The following is a 21,828-nucleotide window of genomic DNA, read 5'->3' on the forward strand; positions in this document are numbered from 1 at the left end:
CCCTGCTGATATTTGAAATACCAGTAGCATAGCTTTCAGGATCACAGCAACACACAGCCACACCACAGACTGACAACCAACAGATGGGTAGTGTGGTTCCCTGACCAGGAAACAAACCTGAGCTACAACAGTAAGAATGCCAAATTTTAACCACTAGACCACCAGAGCTGGCTACAAGCCAATAATGGAGATACAATGTAATCATAAAAAATACTCAATTCAAAAGACGTGAGAAAAAGAACAAAAAAATACATAAAAATCTAACAAGATGGTAAATTTTAATCCAATTGTATCGATAATTACTTTAAATATAAATGGTCTTACATACCACTCAAAAGATAGAGACTGTCAGATTGGATATGAAAGCAAGACCCAACTATATTGTGTCTACAAGAAATCCACCATAAATGTAAAGAAATAGATAGGTAAACAGATAATAGGTTAAAAACATAGTAAAAGAATGGAAAAAGATACAACATGCATACACTAGTCATAAGAAAGCTGGAATAGCTATATTTATATCAGACAATGTATACTTCAGAACTAGATATATTATCAGGGATAAAAAACGGACATTTAATAATGATAAAGTGGTCAACTCACCAAGACCTAACAATCCTATATCTCTATGAACTCAACAATAGATTTCAAAATACATGTAGCAAAACACTGACAAAAATGAAAAGACAAATCCACAATTATAGTTGGAAACTGCAATATTTGTCTTTCAGTAACTGATAGTACAAGTAGACAGAATATTACAAAGGATATAGAAGACTTGAACACTATGAACACTATGAACAATCTAGACAGCTACATATCCCTCCATTCACAATAGCAGAATACACATTCTTGTCATGTGCATGAGGAAATTACCAAGACAGACCATATACTGGGTCAAAAACCAAATCTCAATACATTTAAAATAAAGTCATAAAACATACATTATCAGATCATAACTTACACAAATACTAACTCAAAATGGACCATAGATCTGAATATAAAACCTAAAATTATACAACTTCTAGAAGAAAACATGAGAGAAAATCTTTGTGATCTTGAGTTAGGCAAAGATTTCTCAGCTATGACACCAAAAGCCTGATTCATAAAAGAAAAATTAAAAAACTGGACTTCATCAAAGTTAAAAACTTCTTGAAAAATGCTGTTAAGAGAATCGAAAAGCAAACCACAAACTGAGATGCAATATTTGCAAATGATATATCTGATAAAGGAGTTCCATCCAAAATACATCAAGAACTCTCAAAATTCAATAACAAGAAAACAAAAAGCCTTATTTATTTACAAAAATGGGCAAAAGAGTTGAACAGCCATCACCAAAGAAAGTACATGGATGGCAAACAAGCACTTAAAAATAAACTCACATCATTAGTCATTAGAGAAATGCAAATTAAAACCACAATGAGATACCTCTACACACCCACTAGAATAACTATAATGTTTTAAACAAAACCTGACTATACCAAGTGCTGTCAAGGATGCAACTGGAACTTTCATACATTGCTGGTGGGAACGCAAAATGATACAGGTTCTTTGAAACCGCTAATTTGGAAGTTTCATAGAAAGTTAAACCATATACTTACCATATGACCCAGCAATCCCACTCCAAGTATTTTACCCCTCAAAATAAAAACTATGTTCACACAAAAACCCATACATGAATATTTATAGTGCTTTTATTCATAATCACCAAAAACTGAAAACAACCTAAAAGGTCCCTCAACTGGGGCATGGATAAACAACCTGTGGTACTTCTATACAATGAAATACTACTCAGCAATAAGAAAGGAACTACCAATACATGCAACAACAGGATGAATTCCAAATGCAAATGCATATTTGAAAGAAGCCAGATTAAAAATGTTACATACTGTATCATTCCACTTATATGACATCTGGAAAACGCAAAACTATAGGGACATAAAACAGATCAGTGGTTATCAGGGGCTAAAGATGGAAGAAGGAGTTGACTACAAAGGAGAACGGGGGAATTTCTGGGGTGAGGAGATACTTCCTGATTTCTTCACTGTGGTGGTGGTTACATACCTGTATGTGTCAGAATTCTCAGACCCATACACTAAAACCAATGAATTTTACTGCATGTAAATTATGGCTTTGTTTTTTAAAGTGAGGAAAAAAATCAAACATATTTAATACATTTCAACCTACTTCATTTAAGAATAAACAGGTTTTCTTAAATCTTCCTCTCTACCACACTGTGGCGACCTTTCCTTCATACCAAAAATACACTGACATTGACTTTATTCAAAATAAAAGTGACTATTATAGTATGGCAAGGTCCAAAATGAATCTACATTGTGTGACTCCTGTAAGCATTCTAAGGGGTGGGGTCAGACTTTGTACCCGTCAATGCTTCCACACTTTAACTAACCAATGTAAAGTGTAGTATTTATCAACTCTCCTACTGGGAAGTGAGGATTAACAGGTTGTGGAAGGCAATATATGAAGAACTGTTTAAATTTGTATTCCATTTTAGGACTTCTTTCTAATCTATAATAAGATGTAATTTCATACAATAAAAGTGAGAGGGAGAGAGTAATGCCACTAGGAAAAGATAGATAACTGTGTTCATGTATCAAAACCAAATCATATACTAAAAAATAATTATGACATCACAAAATAGGCTCTAACTTCAATTTAAAAATGTCTAGGATTTCCTGGTTTTAGTAAATGTCCTCCTGTTAATGCAATAAAATTTTTAAATAAAAAGTTTCTACTTATTCAAAGGAGTTAACAAAGAGTGACATAAACGAAAATAAGAAAGTGTTTGCAGTCTTTGACAAAGAAACATAATTTGTTCAACAAGTACCTGAATGCTGACTACATACTAATCATTGCTTAGGCACTGCTTAGTATCCAATGCTGAACAAATAAAATAATACCAGCAAAACGCTACTTTTTGTGTGTGTGTGTGAGGAAGATCAGATCTGAGCTAACATCCATGCTAATCCTCCTCTTTTTGCTGAGGAAGACGGGCTCTGAGCTAACATCTATTGCCAATCCTCCTCCTTTTTTTTTCCTCCAAAGCCCCAGTAGATAGTTGTATGTCATAGTTGCACAAAAAACGCTATTTTTAAAGATACAACACACTTCTGTTTTTTCATAGAGTATATTTACCTCAAAGCCAAGTCTATCCTTTTCTTTCCAAAAACAAAAATGTGTTACTTTCTTATCCCAGAATTCATCTGGCTTCACTACACAAACAAGGGACACCTCAGCTGGAACAACGTTCTATAAAATATAGAAAAATAATTATAAATCATACATGTAAAATAAATAATTTACTAAAGTTATAAATTACTAGATATTCAAGATAAAGCTGAGTAATTAAGAGACCTCTGGAAAAGAATTAAAATAATAAAGTAGAAGAAATAATCCAAACTTCAAACCATACATGGCAATAAAGAAATACTTGAAAGACAAACTGATTCAGAAAAGATTTCAAATAAACAATGTAATACAGAACAGTACATGTGAATTATTTTTGTATTATTAAGTCTCTCTACTAGGAATATGTTTAGACTAAATGCAAGACAATTTTTAGTTGAGAAATAATTTAATTTGGTTGCTTTTTCTATGATATGACAAATTTTTTCTAACACAATCATCCTGGAGAATTTCTTCAAATAAATGTAAAATAAATTTTCCCACAAAATAATATTCTTATCGGTCATTAGACAAAGAGGTCGAGATTCTGCGTGACTATTAACTTGAAGAAAAGGACAAAGCTAATCTTTGACAAATACGATTTCACATTTACTAGACAGTTATTCATATTACCTGAAGAAGAGTGGAAATGAACATTTACTAAGTGAATAAATATTCCATGTATACTTTATCAGCAAGTCTCATAGAATCTATCTTTAAAATATATCTTAAATCTCACAATTTCTACCACCTGCATTGCTAACATCCCCAAACTAGTCAGCCTTCTGAAATATCCTCTTAACAGGCCTCCAGCTTCACATTTTCTCATGCTCAGAAGAAAATTCAAACCCCTTACCAAGGCCTAGAAGGCCCTCCAAGCTCAGGGCCCACTGACCTCTCAGACCTCATCTCACATCTCTCCCCTCTTAGCTCACTCTACCACAGCCATACTGACCTTCTTGCTGTTCCTAGAAGGTGACAAGTCTATTGCCCCTTCAGGACTTTGCCCTTGATGTTTCCTGCCTGGAATGTTCTTTGCCTTATACCTAGAAGAAGTGCTCCCTCAGTTTATTTCGAATTCTACTCAAATATTCCCTTCTCAGAGAGACCTCCTCTGACCACCCTATCCAAAGTAGCACCATCCAACTCAGTCTCCTTCTACCACTGTACTTTTTTCATAGCATTTATCACTATCTGATGTTACATTTTTATTAATTTGCTTAACTGCCTATTGTCTGACTCTTCAAATAGAATATAAGCTTCCCAATGGCAGGTACCCTACCTACCATGTCCCTCCTATATCTCCAGTGCCTATGACAGTGCCTGATATATAGAAGACACTCCATAAACACTTGTTGAATAAATTAATTTGCATTAACAAGTGGGTCTCTTTCTCCCAGTTTTACAGAAGAATAAATTGAGCTTCGGAAAACTAGAGTAACTTTTCCAAGATAGCAGAGTTAAAAAGTGACGGTGCTGGAATAGAAACCAGGTCTGTCTGACTCTCAAGTTCCACCACACCATTTCATATGTTCTAGACCAGGAGTCAGTAAATTCTTTCTCAAGGTCTAAAAATAAATATTTTAGGCTTCTATAGATTCTCTGTTGCAACTACTTCAACTCTGTTGTTGTAGAGTGAAAGCAGCCACAAAGAATATGTAAACGCATGGGTGTGGCTGAGTTCCAATAAAACTTTATTTACAAACTCTAGGGTTCAACCACTGCCCTAGAACATCACAAATCTAGTGTCCCCTACAATGACTGGGTTGTCAAAACTTTTACCACAGGCGCTGGGAAATTTAGGGTAAATAGCGGTGTATTCATATGTTGATTTATGGAAGATTATTATTTCAAAAGCATTGAATATTAAAGCTGTGGGAAACAAGAGAAACCAAGCCACTCATTTGAGAGAACACTAGTTAGAGGCAGAGCCAGCACCGAGCCCTGGGCTCCCAAACAACTGGTACCAGTACCTTTGACACAAAAGCAATGAATGACTTTGTATGTGGAAACTGTTTGACTAGGGGTAACAACAAGCCATTGCAACTTCTGAAAAAGTTAACTATAATAAATCCAAAAGTTGTTAAAATACCTATCAGAAAAGAAATTGCAAGAGGGGATTAAATCATCCATTGACTGTTCTTCAAAACTGCCACTGATCAAAGTCCAGTTCAAACAGCAAGTCCCAAACAGCTCACCTGTGACACAGTTGAGTAACAGGATGAAAGGAAGAACACAAGGACATAATTAATGGATTTCTCACCTAATAGTTATTTTAACAACTTTTACAGAGAAGAGTTAATCTTCAGGGTTTAGAATATAAAAGTGCTGGAACATACTTGACAGAAAAAGTTATTATAGGACACCAATCTGTGCTCCCTTAAAAACTGATCCTCTGGAGGCTATATCCTTTCCAACCCAAAAGAGTGATTCTAATGATGAAAAGTTTAGGCCAAACACTTAAAAAGACTGAGGTACTGGGTAGATAATTTGGGGACCACCTCACATACATCCCACTGGTAAATATACACTTTGTAATTGCTCAAGTCAAGACCTGGGGCTTAAGCCATGCTAAGCTCCAATCCTGACTCTTCCCCACATTCACTATGAGAATCTGGCTAAGTTATTTAAAATCCTTGAGCCTCAGTTGAACTTTGGGGATAATAGAACCTGCTTCCCTAGATTACAAAGATAAAATTAAATGAGATAATTTACACAGTAAGCTTAGCACAGTATCTGAACCATATTAAGAACTAAAACTAAAAACTAAAATTACTACCTTGTTCTCATCCCTCGAATCTCTTTTTCCTAATTATCCCAAATAAAACAAAAAACATTAAGAATCATTCTCCTTAGTTATCATTTAAGATTTTAAATTATATTCCTCTCCACAGAACCCTAAAGCAGCTACCAATTACTTTTCAAATTCATTTAAAATTCTTGATCTTCCTTTCAATATCACTGGTATTTACCTAACTGAATGTTCACTATCCCATGTAACTGCCAACTTATATTTTCCCCATCAACTCCCTTCTGTGTGTTTGCTTCATTTCTAAGAAGTTATCACTAAGCCAGTGTCCTTGCCAGACACGCCCTTTCACTTTCTTTCATTTAAATTAGATAATCTCTTTTTATCCTTTACTTTCTCTAGAAGCCCTTCTAAGGAAACCCAGGTACATGTGAGCAAGTTGCTCCCTTTCAATCACTCAAATGTTTTCCTTTTCCATTTCAGATCATAATATCCTCAATATCCTTATAATAAATCAACAAATGTTTACTAGGTACCTACTACATGCAAGAGATCACAGAAACATTCTAAGGAACACAAGGAAATATAAACACAAGACTGGGATCAGATCAAGGAGCTTGTAATGGCAGGCGTTTATTAAATGCTAACTTGTGAGCTGCTCAAGCGCCCGAGGACTTGGCCCTTAAGTAAATTTCGTCTAGATTAGAAATAAATAATAAGACCATCATGAATCTTGGTGCTTTTGGAGGAAAGGACAACAGATGAGAGAGACCTATCAGAACGGCCTGAGAAGCTTCTTCAGACCAGACTTACCCAGTCCTACTCCTGCAGTGTCAGAAGAGGGCAGCGAGGGGAAGATGCAGGTACCGCAGCATGCAAAAGCTCCCAGGTGAGCCTGATAACATTTGCCCTTTCACTTTTAGACTCACTAGCCTACTTGGTTAAATTACTTACACATGACATATTATTTTCGCTCATTTACAAATCCTTAGAATAGGGCTGAAATTTATTTTACTATTCAAATTCGAATCTGTAAGAACTGAATTTGAACAATCCAGTAGTGATCCATGCATTTCAAAACTTAGTCACTGCTGAGAAGTTTGAGCATAGTCCAATAAATGAAATGCATTGGCCAATATCTCCTTGATCTGTTGCTGTGAAATAAAACCATACCCTCATAGACAAAAATAAAATTACCTGTAGCATTAAGACTACTGTTTTCACCACATTCCACTGTGATTTTCTGCCATCCACAATCACTGTAAATCCTCTAGCCTTACACTTTTCACTGAAACAAAACAAAATGACAACGTATTAAAACAAAGTATTAAACAAGTTTCATATTTTATTGTTCATAATTCTAAATAAAGAAAGTTTACAGCTTAATCATAAATGGAGTAGCATTAATCTCACTAGGTTTGGTTTACATTGTCAATAAACAAAATTCTTCAGAGTATCTTTTGAGTTTTCTCAAGCAATTTGTCTTCCTCATTTCAGGAAATGCTGACAATTTACAAGATAATTTGGAAAGAAAATTGCTCTAGAAGCATGGAAAGTCAATGTCTTAAAAAGAGAAGAAATCAAGAGTGACGTCAGCATCATGGCGGAGTGAGCTTTCCCGTGAATTCTTCCCCCACAAAATACAACAAAAGTAACAGCCACAGACCAACAACGGAATCCCAGACAGTCAAAAGCTGGAGCGGAGGGATCCACACTGCCGCACATCTGAGAGCGGAACGTGCTGGGCCCCCGGAGGAAGTGGGGAGAGGTAAGGACAACTCCGCTCCCTCCCCATCAGATCAGCGATCCGGTCCGCGCGGCTCCCAGAGAGGGGGGAGGGGCGGCCCTCGGCGGGAAACTGTAGCTCTTCAGGCGCTCTCAGCCAGTGGGAAACTCCCGCACAGAGGGCTCAGAGGAGCCACAGGGCTACCATCAACATCTGAGCAACCCAGAGAGCGGATAAAGAGGGGCAAACGAGAAGCCTCCCACGTCAGGGACCCAGAGGGCAAAAGAGAGAGCTCCCCCCTCCCCGCAACCCGGAGTCTGCAGCTCGACCAGATCTAGCGGTCTGAGGCAGACCTGAATAAACTGGACTGGACCCGTGGATCGCAGTGGGGAAAAGAAACAAAACAAAACAAAACAAAACTGCGGATCGCAGCAGAAAAACTGGGGCAGAGCGCAGGGGGCTTAGACTACACAGCCCTTTACCACCACACAGTGGCGGCAGGTGGAAATTGCAACCAGAGACTTCCAGGATGAGGAAAATCAAAACCAACACAGGAACCACAATGCAAAAATATATGAAATCACCAGACCAGAAACAAAATGACAAGCACCCAGAAATCAACCCCGAAGACACAGAAATCCATAAACTAAATGACAGAGATTTCAAAATAGCTATCATAAAAACACTCAATGAAATACGAGACAACACAGACAAACAATTAAATGAGATTAGGAGTTTCTTCACAAAAGAGATTGAAATCATAAAGAAAAACCTATCAGGGCTGATGGAGATGAAGAACACAATGGAGGAGATAAAGGAGAATCTGGAATCTTTAAAGAACAGAGCTGACAATATGGAGGAAAGAATTAGTACTTTAGAGGATAGGAATACAGATATACTCCAGATGGAAGAAGAGAGAGAACTAAGACTAAAAAGAAATGAAGAAAGACTCCGAGAAATATCGGACTCTATTAGAAAATGTAACATAAGAATTATAGGTATTCCTGAGGGAGAGGAGAGGGAAAGAGGAACAGAGAGCCTATTCAAGGAAATAATAGCTGAAAATTTCCCAAATCTGGGGAAGGAGCAGGAAATACCAGTAAGCGAAGCCAACAGGACTCCTATATATATTAACAGACAAAGGCCTTCACCACGACACCTAGTGGTAAGGCTAGCCAGGGTCAACGACAAAGAAACAATATTAAGGGCAGCTAGACAAAAACAAAAAATAACGTACAAAGGAACTCCCATCAGGCTCTCAGCGGATTTCTCAACAGAAACTTTTCAGGCTAGAAGAGACTGGAATGATATATTCAAAATACTAAAAGACAAAAACTTTCAGCCAAGAATACTCTATCCAGCAAAAATATCCTTCAAATATGATGGAGAAATAGTAACTCTCCCAGATAAACAAAAGCTAAGGGAGTTCATGGCCACGAGACCCCCACTACAAGAAATACTCAAGAAGGCCCTCAGGCCTGAAAACAAGAAGAGAAAGGGAACACAAAGCTTGGAGTAAGGAGAAAAGTAGGTAGACAAAATCAGAGAAATAGTAGATCTTTACCGGAATAGGTTAGCAACCACTTAAATACTAAACTCAAAGATCAAAGGAAGAAATTCACCAAAAATAAGTTTAACCTCATCACTGTAAACACACAGCCACAACACAAGATAGAATAAGGTATAACAAGAGCAACTTAGAAGGGGAAGAGGAAAGTGACTGAATTGACTTAGTATAAGGAAATAGGAGGCTATCAGATAATGGACTATCTCATACAGAAGATTTTTCGCCCAAACCTCAAGGTAACCACTAAACAAATAATCAAATTAAAACCACATATGATAAACAAAGAGAAAACTAGAAGAATCATAAGACAGAACAACCAAACTGAATTGGCAGTCCAAAACAAATGGGACAAGAAACAAAGGAAATGCAAAAGAACCAGAAAATAAGTGACAAAACAGCAACATTCAACCCTCATATTTCAATAATTACCCTAAATGTAAATGGATTGAACTCTCCAATCAAAAGATACAGAGTGGCAGGATGGATTAAAAAGCAAGACCCAACAATATGCTGCCTTCAGGAAACACATCTTAGCACTAAAGACAAGCACAGGCTCAGAGTGAAAGGATGGAAGACAATACTCCAAGCTAATGGCAAACAAAAGAAAGCAGGTGTTGCCATACTCATATCAGACAAAGTAGACTTCAAGATAAATCAGGTTAAGAAAGACAAAGAAGGGAAATATATAATGATAAAAGGGACACTCCATCAAGAAGACATATCACTTATAAATATATATGCACCCAACATAGGAGCACCAATGTACATAAAACAACTATTAACAAACCTAAAAGGAGAAATCAACAACAACACAATAATAGTAGGGGATCTTAACACCCCACTTACAGCAATGGATAGATCATCCAGACAAAAAGTTAATAAAGAAATATTAGACTTAAATCAAAAACTGGACGAGATGGACCTAGTAGACATATACAGAGCACTCCACCCAAAAACAGCTGACTACACATTCTTCTCAAGCGCGCATGGAACATTCTCTAGGATAGACCATATGTTGGGAAACAAAGCAAGCCTCAATAAATTTAAGAAGATTGAAATCATAACAAGCATCTTTTCAGACCATAAGGCTATGAAACTGGAAATGAACCAGGAAAAAAAAACTGGGAAAGTGACAAAAATGTGGAGATTAAACAACATGCTACTGAACAACCAATGGATCATTGATGAAATTAAAGGAGAAATCAAAAACTATCTGGAAACAAACGAAAATGATAACATGCCATATCAAACCATATGGGACGCAGCAAAAGCGGTCCTGAGAGGGAAACTCATAGCGATACAAGCCCACCTTAACAAACAAGAAAAAGCCCTAATAGGCAACCTTAAATTACACCTAACAGAACTAGAAAAAGAAGAACAAACAAAGCCCAAAGCCAGCAGAAGGAGAGAAATAATAAAAATCAGAGCAGAAATAAATGATATTGAGACCAAAAAAACAGTAGAAAGGATTAATGAAACAAAGAGTTGGTTCTTCGAGAAGATAAACAAAATAGACAAACCCTTAGCCAGGCTAACTAAGAAAAAAAGAGAAAAGGCTCAAGTAAATAAAATTAGAAATGAAAGAGGAGAAATTACAACGGATACCATGGAAATACAGAGGATTATAAGAGAATACTATGAGAAATTATATGCCAACAAATTGGACAATCTAGAAGAAATGGATAAATTCTTAGACTTATACAACCTCCCAAAATTGAACCAAGAAGAAATGGAGAATCTGAATAGACCAATCACAAGTAAAGAGATTGAAATAGTAATCAAAAACCTCCCAAAAAATAAAAGTCCAGGACCAGATGGCTTCTCCAGTGAATTTTACCAAACATTCAAAGAAGATTTAATACCCATCCTCCTCAAACTATTCCAAAAAATAGAGGAAGATGGAACACTTCCTGAATCATTCTATGAGGCCAACATCACCCTGATACCGAAACCAGACAAAGACAATACAAAGAAAGAAAATTACAGGCCAATATCGCTGATGAACATTGATGCAAAAATCCTCAACAAAATATTGGCAAACCGAATACAACAATATATTAAAAAGATCATACACCATGATCAAGTGGGATTTATACCAGAGACGCAGGGATGGTTCAACATCCGCAAATCAATCAACGTGATACATCACATCAACAAAACAAAGAATAAAAACCACGTGATCATCTCAATAGACGCAGAGAAGGCATTTGACAAGATACAACATCCATTTATGATAAAAACTCTCAATAAAATGGGAATAGAAGGAAAGTACCTCAACATAATAAAGGCCATATATGACAAACCCACAGCTAACATCATACTCAACGGGGAAAGACTGAAAGCCATTCCTCTGAGAACAGGAACAAGGCAGGGCTGCCCACTCTCACCACTCCTGTTCAACATAGTACTGGAGGTTTTGGCCAGAGCAATTAGGCAAGAAAAAGGAATAAAAGGAATCCAAATAGGTAACGAAGAAGTGAAACTCTCACTATTTGCAGATGACATGATTGTATATATAGAAAACCCTAAAGAATCTGTTGGAAAACTGTTAGAAACAATCAACAACTACAGCAAAGTTGCAGGGTACAAAATCAATCTACAAAAATCAGTTGCATTTCTATATGCTAATAATGAACTAACAGAAAGAGAGCTCAAAAAGATAATACCATTTACAATTGCATCAAAAAGAATAAAATACCTAGGAATAAATCTTACCAAGGAGGTGAAGGACCTATACAATGAGAACTACAAGACATTATTGAGGGAAATCTACGATGACATAAAGAAATGGAAAGATATCCCATGCACGTGGATTGGAAGAATAAACATAGTTAAAATGTCTATATTACCTAAAGCAATCTACAGATTCAATGCAATCCCAATCAGAATCCCAATGACATTCTTCACAGAAATAGAAAAAAGAATACTAAAATTTATATGGGGCAACAAAAGACCCCGAATAGCTAAAGAAATCCTAAAGAAAAAGAACAAAGCAGGAGGCATCACAATTCCTGACTTCAAAACATACTACAAAGCAATAGTAATCAAAACAGCATGGTACTGGTACAAAAACAGACACACAGATCAATGGAACAGAATTGAAAGCCCAGAAATAAAACCACACATATACAGACAGCTAATTTTCGACAAAGGTGCTAAGGACATGCAATGGAGAAAGGAAAGTCTCTTCAATAAATGGTGTTGGGAAAACTGGACATCCACATGCAAAAGAATGAAAGTGGACCATGTGCTATCGCCATTCACAAAAATTAACTCAAAATGGATCAAAGACCTGAAAGTGAGACCTGAAACTATAAAACTCATAGAAGAAAATATAGGCAACACACTATTTGACATTGGGTTTAAAGGAATCTTTTCGGATGACATGCCTACCCAGACTAGGGAAACTAAAGAAAAAATAAACAAGTGGGACTTTATCAGACTAAAGAGCTTTTATAAGACAAATGAAATCAGAATCAAGATGAACAAACAACCAACCAGCTGGGAGAGAATATTTGCAAAACATACATCTGACAAGGGGTTGATCTCCATAATATATAAAGAACTCACACAATTGAACAACAAAAAAACAAACAACCCGATCAAAAAATGGGCAGAGGAAATGAACAGACACTTCTCCAAGGAAGATATACAGATGGCCAATAGGCACATGAAAAGATGCTCAACATCACTAATCATCAGGGAAATGCAAATCAAAACAACACTAAGATACCACCTCACGCCCGCTAGAATGGCTATAATCACCAAGACAAAAAACAACAAATGTTGGAGAGGACGTGGAGAAAAAGGAACCCTCATACACAGCTGGTGGGAATGCAAATGGTGCAGCCTCTATGGAAAACGGTATGGAGATTCCTCAAAGAATTAAAAATAGAGATGCCCTATGATCCAGCCATCCCACTACTGGGAATCTATCCAACGCACCTGAAATCAACAATCCAAAGAGGCTTATGCACCCCTATGTTCATTGCAGCATTATTCACCATAGCCAAGAAGTGGAAGCAACCTAAGTGTCCCTCGACTGACGATTGGATTAAGAAAATGTGGTATATATATACAATGGAATACTACTCAGCCATAAAAAAAGACAAAATCGTCCCATTTGCAACAACATGGATGGGCCTGGAGCGTATTATGTTAAGTGAAATAAGCCAGAAAGAGAAAGACAAACACTGTATGATCTCACTCATATGTGGAATATAAACCAACACACGGACAGAGAAAACTGGACTGTGGTTACCCGGGAAGTGGGGGTGGGGGGTGGGCACAAGGGGTGAAGGGAGTCATATATGGGGTGATGGACAAACAAAAATGTACAACCCAAAATTTCACAATGTTAGAAACCATTAAAATATCAATAAAAATCAAAAAAAAAAAAAAAAAAGAGAAGAAATCATAGCAACATTCAAACAGTCTCATTAGCCTCTCAATTTCTTCGTCTGTAAAATGGGATCCCAGTCAAGCAGGTAACTAACGACTAAGAGCGTCTGTACCTCTTCTCTCCTTCCTGCCAGAGGTATAAGGTTTGTGAAGTGATAGTTTAAAGCAGAAAATAAAGGAGGTTTAATAACCACTTGCTTGGTGCTTTTTCGGAGAAATCTAATGAGATGAAGTAGCATTTGGTGCACATAATTCAAAGCTTGAATACACCATGTCTGACCCACTTCTGCTCTCACTTTTGCACTCTCAGTCACTTGACCAGCAAAATAGTATCTTGAGTGTTTGGAAAATGGGTTATTGCTATATATTATGTTCAATCATTCAAGTACTGACAAAACACTTCCCACAAGCCTACCCAAGTAAAATCCAACAACTATATGGAAAAACTCCATCCTAAAGACCAAAACTACATAGCTATTATTGTTATTATTATTATTATTGTTTTATTTATAAAATCAACTTCGTGCAAGGATCTCAACTGCCCTCCCTCCAGTACAGTGGAAGGAAATGCAGCTTGGTTTAGCAGTAAGAATTCAGCAGTGAAACCTCTCCCCACTCAAAGTGTTCCCTATTACGCACATCATAGGAAAGATAAACAGCAGACCTTTTCCTGGGACTTAAATCCAACAGACTAAAGGATTTTACTTATCCTCTCTTACTCCCTCCAAGCATTCATGTTAGCCTCAAGAAGGTTCTTGGAGAAGTGATGTTCAATTCTATTGAGAAACAGTGAGGTCACAAGAACAAGAATGATATTGCTAAAGATTTGGAAGAAGAAAAGGTGCCTCTGTAGGCAGGAGAGAAACCAAGCTTCCAAAGAAAACAGGGAAGTGTGAAGCAAATTAAAACATATGTCCACATATATAAACTTGCACACAAATGTTCAAAGCAGCATAATTCCCAATGGCCAAAAGTCAAATTGACCCAGATGTCCATGAGCTGATGAACAGAAAAACAAAATGTGGCATATCCATATAACAAAATATTATTCAATCACAAAAAAGAATGAAGTACTAAAACATGCTAAAACATGGATAAACTTTGAAAACATGCCAAGTGCAAGAAGCCAGAGACAAAAAGCCACATGTTATACGATTCCATTTTATATGGAATGTCTAGAATGGGCAAATCCAGACAGACAGAAAGCAGATTAGTGGTTGCCAGGAGCTGGGAGGAAGGGAGAATGGGGAGTGACTGCTAATGAGTACAGAGTTTCTTTTTGGGCTGGTGAAAATGTTCTGGAATTAGAGATCATGATGGTCACACAACCTTGTGAAGATACTAAAAACTACTTATACACTTTAAAAGGTGATTTTTAGGGTATGTAAATTATATCTCAATTAAAAGAAAAGTTTAAGTACTCTATTTTTGGATTTTGCTAGAATGGGCAAATCCAGACAGACAGAAAGCAGATTAGTGGTTGCCAGGAGCTGGGAGGAAGGGAGAATGGGGAGTGACTGCTAATGGGTACAGAGTTTCTTTTTGGGCTGATGAAAATGTTCTGGAATTAGAGATCATGATGGTCACACAACCTTGTGAAGATACTAAAAACTACTTATACACTTTAAAAGGGTGATTTTTAGGGTATGTAAATTATATCTCAATTAAAAGAAAAGTTTAAGTACTCTATTTTTGGATTTTGCATTATAAAATAAAGGATCCACTAAGTATTCTTTGGGGTTAAAAAAATGGTGAGGCTGGCCCGGTGGCACAGTGGTTAAGTAGGCACTCTGCTTCAGTGGCCCGGGGGTCCCAGGTTCAGATCCTGGGCGCGACCCTACGCACCACTTATCAAGCCATGCTTGATGGACGTTAGCCCAGGGCCAATCTTCCTCAGCAAAAAGAAGAGGACTGGCAACAGATATTAGCTCAGGGCTGATCTTCCTCACCACAAAAAAAAAAAAAAAAAAGATGACACAATACAATGATCACTTCTGGATTAGCAACAGCATATAAAGACCTGCTGGGGGAAGCAAATCTGACATCTAATTGCTAGTTGTGGGCTCAGGTATGGAAGAAATTCCTGGAGTTCCCTAACAAGACGTCTAGAAAGACCCCTGCGACTTAGCGAGGACACAAGCCCAAGAAAGAACAGCCTAGGCAGGGAGCTGGCTGTTGAGTGGTCTTCAGGTAAATGGCAACAACTCAGGGACTCTCCCAATGCGTTACGGAAATGTGCAGGAGGGGGAACTAAGACACACAGAGCTGTCCAGTGGAAGGCCTTCCCTGGTTTGGGACTGAAGCCAAGAGAGTGTGCCATCCCCATAATGTGGTACTTTCATGTCACTGGCATCTGTATCTCTGAGATACAGATTACACAACCATTTTGTTCAACAAAGAAGTTTTACACAAACAACACATTTATATTTCAAAGTACACTTTGAATTAATCTGTACATTAAGACTAAGAAAGTAATGAAGTCCGTAAACACCCTCTGCAGTGATCTTAAGGGCATAAAATACTCTAAATTTATCTGTAATGGTACTTAAAGACACCCTTAATCAAAATTTTCTCACATTCTACTAAGACAGATAATGAAAATACACACAATCCAAAGATACTCTTTGGCGACTGCAAGACCAAGTGGTCTTTCAACTATTCGAAAGGAACAGTTCTTTTTACTTCATTCCTCCAAGTGGAGTGATGGTTTAAACTGTTTTTAACAACCACATATTAATTTAGAAGCATGTTATGCCTTTTATAAAGGGCATGTTGGAAGAGCTCAAGTGTTGTATTAATAAATTCCTGTACTACTATTAACGTGTTTATAACTATATTTTCAGAATAACCAATACAGAAATCTAGAGACCCTGCTTCCTTGTCGCTACTCCATTAGAGCCTTTCAAGGGTGAGGTGGCTGAGTTAGAACAGCTTCGTAAAAGAGACGAGGCTCCTTAGCAAGCTCGCTCACTTTGACTCGAGAGATTGTTGATGGATTTCCTGGGTTCGATATTCTACAGCTCTTCACTAATTTCTCTGATTACAACGAAGGGCTCCTTCTCTTCCACTCACAGAGCTCTGCTTATACTTACATAATGGCACTAATTTCACTTACGTTTTCACTATTATCACTTGTTTACAATTTATCTTCATTAGATAACATGCTTCCAGAAAGTAAGAATATTATTTTACTGATATCTTGGCAGCTTCTAGCACAGTGCTTTAAATACCGAGGGCCTTTAAAAATGGTAGATGACATACATCACATCCCTCTCCGTCAGAATGCAGCGACAGCTTTCCTTCTCATTCAGAATTGAAGCCCTTACCATGGCCTACAAGATCCTCAACGATCTGCCTCCAGCCTCTCTCTGACCGCTCTCCCAGGACTGGCCCTTTCTCAAACTGCTGCAGCCACACTCGCCTCCTTGCTGATATCATAACACGCTCAGGGCCCTTCCACTTTCTGCTCCCTCTGTCTTGAATGCTCTTTCATCAGATATCTGTAGGACCTGGCCCTCAATTCAATAATCTCTGGTAAAATGTTATTTTATCATTTTGTAAAATATTGCCATATACCCTCTCCCCACCCCATCCTTCTCTTGACTCTCTTCATGCTCTATTTTTGTAGCACTCATGAACATCCAATATACGGCATGCTTATTTGGAGTATTTGTTTGATCTTTAGGGTGTAAGGCCCATAAGGGCAGGAACTGGGTCTGCTTTGCTCACTCATTTCCTCAGCACCTAGAAGAATGAGGAGCACACTGTAGGATCTCACGTATTTATAGAGTAAACGAAAACTTACAACCTTAACGTCTGTGCGATTTTTGGCAAGTCATTAAACCTCTGCATTCTGATGTGCCTTCTGGAACATAAATGAGTTTTTCTACAATTAGGAAGAACTGACTTAAAATCCAAATTTGAATTAAAAAAAAATCAAAACTTGAAAAAATGCAAAGGTATCTTCCATGGATGTTGAATCTCTATAGAATCAAGAACAATCTGATCAAGATTAATCTGGGCAAGTACTTGGTAGCATTTCTATCAAGTGGATTTAAGCATGGGTAGGATGGTTAGTCTAGATGATTATTAAGGTGCTTTCCAATCCTGACATTCTATGATTCTATAATCAGATGATCAACAAGTTCCCTTTGAGCTAGAAAATGCTATGATTTTAAATATACATGGGGCCAGCCCCGTGGCTTAGCGGTTAAGTGCGCGTGCTCCGCTACTGGTGGCCCGGGTTCGTATCCCGGGCGCGCATCGACGCATCGCTTCTCTGGCCACGCTGAGGTCGCGTCCCACATACAGCAACTAGAAGGATGTGCAGCTATGACATACAACTATCTACTGGGGCTTTGGGGGAAAAAAAGAAAAGGAGGAGGATTGGCAATAGATGTTAGCTCAGAGCCGGTCTTCCTCAGCAAAAAGAGGAAGATTAGCACGGATGTTAGCTCAGGGTTGATCTTCCTCACAAAATAAATAAATAAATGAATAAATAAATAAATATACATGAATATACTGTTGAAAGAAAATGTTAAAACATATAAAAAAGTTTTCAAGATTTCTTTTATAATACTAAATTCACCAGTTATTTTCATATGTAAATTATCAGTTGTGATAGATTCAGGCTAAATGTGAATGGAAACTAGAAGTTATCAATAGACATGGCACTGTGATTACAATCAGGGTGGCTGCAATACAGTGATTAGGAACACGGGCTTGGAGCCAGAGCACGGGTTCAAATCCCTACTCATGTGGTCTGCCATATGCTCTTGGTCAAGACACCTAAATTGCCCACTCTTTCTATGCCTCAGTTCTCTTACATGTGAGAGGGGGCTAAGGATGATAGTACTCATCTCATAGGGTTGTTATGAGGATTAAATGACTTAAATTTATCTATTATTCTTTAAATATAGGATATTCTTTTCATATATGCCTCCCAATCATCACCCGTAAGTAAATCTCAGGTCCGTTTTGAATTTAAAGTCCTAAAAGGAAAGCAACACCTGCTTCTACTCAGCCAGCAACTTCTGCATGTTTATTTGATTTTCCAACAAAATCTAAGATGCTCTGAGAATGGTCAGTTACCAGGTTCTGGTAGCAAATAAAGTAGCAAATAAAACAAAGAGCAGAAACCCATCTCCATGACTCCCGATCACGGACTGAGTATGAGGTACTGCACAAGGCTATGAAAAACACAAGTTACAGGACACAGTTTTTCCCCTCAAGGAGCTCAGGATCATTTAGAAAGGCGAAAAGGTGGGGAGAAAAGTATTTTAATGAGTGTCTACTTTATATTCACTGACGTTACCTTATTAATGTTACTAGGCAAACAACATACACCTTTGAAATTTTAAAAAGTACATAAGATAAATAATAAATGTAAAAATTCAAGAATTCTTATTAAGCACATCACGATTAAATGTCTCAAGAGCCAGAAACAGCAACTAAAGTCTAGAGAACAGCTGGAGGAATCTGGGAAATATCTATACAAAGGAACTAATGCAACTATTATTTTGAAGATTGAGTTAATACAAGTACTTAAAACTAAGTGCTTTGCATGATAAGAGCTCAAGAAATATGAACTGAAAAAGGTGAGTCAAATCATACTAGGTCTTGGCACAGCAGTTAAGAAGGGTGAAGGACTGTCCTTGAGAGCAAAGACCTAGTCTTTGTTGCCTTCACAGCGCATGATGTACAGTGTCTGCACTTGAGAATAGCAAAACAAATGGCTACTGAATTGAATTCATTGTGTAGAAAGGAGAGGAGGTCATAGAAAACTGACAAGGATGATGGAACTGTTGTTTTAGCAAAATTAATCTTGAGCTTATGTGCAAACTGGGGACACTACGGGGACAGAGAAATTAGCTTGGCTATTCCTGTATTAGTCCCGCTTGACAACTCAGTCATCCCTCGATACAAACTTAAGCATATGAAAAGGGAACAGAAAGGACAGAAAAATAAAAAACACATAGCACAGAAAGGAAATACTAGCTTAGCTGTCACATTTTTAAATGGCACATTATAAATTTTCAATAAATTTTTGTTGAATGAATGAAATGAATATTAAAAATGACTCATCAACAGCATAAAGCATGTTCAGAGCACTTACTACAGCGCTTTAAAGTAATTCTAAGGTCAATGTAATTATCCCTCCATTTCCTGAAAGTGCATTTGTTGAAGAGGAAAAAAGGTGGCACTGGCTCAGACTTCCTTGGAAGCTTGTATCATAAAAAAACAAAAATAAAGGAGAGCCATCCCAGTCACACTCTCACTGACTATACTGACCCTTCTGAAGTCTAAGACGACAAATCAATGATGGATTAAAGGTGTTATATTCAAAATCAAATTATCTTCTAACTGCTCTAATAAGCTCCAAGGAGGCTCTTTAACAGTGGAGAAGGGAAGATGCAGATGAGCAGAAACAGCTGGGGGCCTCCACTTCTATCTTTTATATACAGATCTTCCTTGATTTACAATAGAGTTATGTCCCAATAAACCTCTCATAAATTGAAAATATCATTAAGTGAAAAATGCATTTAATACACTGAACCTACCAAACATCATAGCTTAGCCTAGCCTACTTTAAACACGCTCAGAGCACTTACGTTAGGCTACAGTCGGGCAAAATCATCTAACACGAAGCCTATTTTATAGTAAAGTGTTGAATAGCTCGTGTAATTTATTGAATACTATACTGAAAGTGAAAAACAGAATGGTTGTATGGGTACAGAATGGTTGTATGGGTACAGAATGGCTGTTTACCCTCATGACTGCATGGCTGAATGGGAGCTGTGGCTCGCTGCCACTGCCCAGAATCATGAGAGAGTATATATCCTACCACCTATCTCTCCCCTGGGAAAAGAGCAAAATTCAAAATTCGAAATGCCGTTTCTACTGAACGCTTTCGCACTATCATAAAGTCAAAAAATCATAAGCTGAACCATCATTAAGTTGAAGACCACCTGAATTTGGCTTCTTTCTAAGATTTTCTCTGAACAAAGATGCCCACAGATAGATTTTTTAAAATTCTGAACATACAGAATATAAGCCCTATAGAATACTGGCAGTTACAAAATTACGTGTATGGGATTCAAGTGATAATTTCACCACTCTAAAGAATTACAGAACTACACAGCTGTTATATTTCCTTTCACGATATATTTTAGGTCATTTCTATGACTTTGTTGCCAAGTCTGGCTGATTCCTTCAATATGGATATAATGAACACCCAAAGTCTCCCAATCGTTTTTACTGGCATTGTGGATATGGAGATAAATAAGACGTGGCTCTGTGTTCAAGGACCTCACAATCTAATAACAGACTGATTCAACTATAAACTACTATGACACCAAGCGAAGTGAATAGGAAAAACTGTCTAAAAGGGCTCCTTACAAAGGGAATAATGTAAAAAAGAAGGCTGAAAAACACTGATGTATGTTTTGCCACATGTTTTTAAAAAGCAGGTAGTCTCAATGTCTTATAATCATACTTCATGTAATAGATTGAAACAAATCTCATTCTATGCATTGAATGTGGATATGCTTCTGATTTAAAATTTTGAAATATGTAATAAAATGATATGGGATAATAACCTACTTATGAGGTTTTAGTTAGTGCTGATCTCAGTATTTATTTTTAATGAAACAATTTACAGACTAATTTATATTTGTCTTTACCTCTACAAAGAAATCTTGAATTTGATTCTGCTTTCTGAATCATCAACTCATAATTTCTGATCCTGTTGCTTATATCTAAAATGTACAGCTATAGCTGGGAAAACAAAGGAAAAACTCCATTTACCTCTCCTAAAATTTAACACTCAGGCTGGCTCAAATCTGTCAGTCTTTACTATTCTTTATTAAAACTTATGACTGACCCGTTATAGAAAATGTGGCAGTAATGATTATTCTTGAACTGCACACAGGACTGGACGTGAGGAGTTACCTGAACATATACTCAGTATTCAGGTCAGGCTACAATTAACCTGACCCTCTCCTTTCTTCTCAGCCCTCTACTCAAGACTTGGAAAGAAAAAAAAAGTCCAGGGCCAACCTGTGTGAAAAGGAATCAGGAGGTGCCCCCATTCTCAACTGTGCTGCGTTACCCATGTAAAATAGGTATATAGCACACCTTGTCCCTGGTCATTAAAAATAAGCATAAAGTATAGATAAGAAACTAAATAGTTCCTTCTCA

The 21,828-nt window shown here is 37.3% G+C and overlaps 1 protein-coding gene across 6 annotated transcripts in view; it reads right to left on the minus strand.

Moving 5' to 3' along the window:
* SESTD1 (SEC14 and spectrin domain containing 1) overlaps positions 1-21,828 on the minus strand; it is a 136,983-nt gene that overhangs the window by 66,791 nt on the left and 48,364 nt on the right. For 5 of the 6 annotated variants that reach the window (XM_058549347.1, XM_058549343.1, XM_058549344.1 and 2 more), the window contains 2 exons: positions 7,133-7,223; positions 3,157-3,270 (listed from right to left, as the gene is read on the minus strand). In XM_058549347.1, coding sequence (XP_058405330.1) covers positions 3,157-3,270; positions 7,133-7,223 — 205 coding nt within the window. The remainder of the gene's footprint in view (positions 1-3,156; positions 3,271-7,132; positions 7,224-21,828) is intronic. The other variant, XM_058549348.1, reaches the window with a different exon arrangement.

This window comes from Diceros bicornis, chromosome 10 (assembly GCF_020826845.1).
Source record: "Diceros bicornis minor isolate mBicDic1 chromosome 10, mDicBic1.mat.cur, whole genome shotgun sequence".
NCBI classification, from domain to species: domain Eukaryota; kingdom Metazoa; phylum Chordata; class Mammalia; order Perissodactyla; family Rhinocerotidae; genus Diceros; species Diceros bicornis.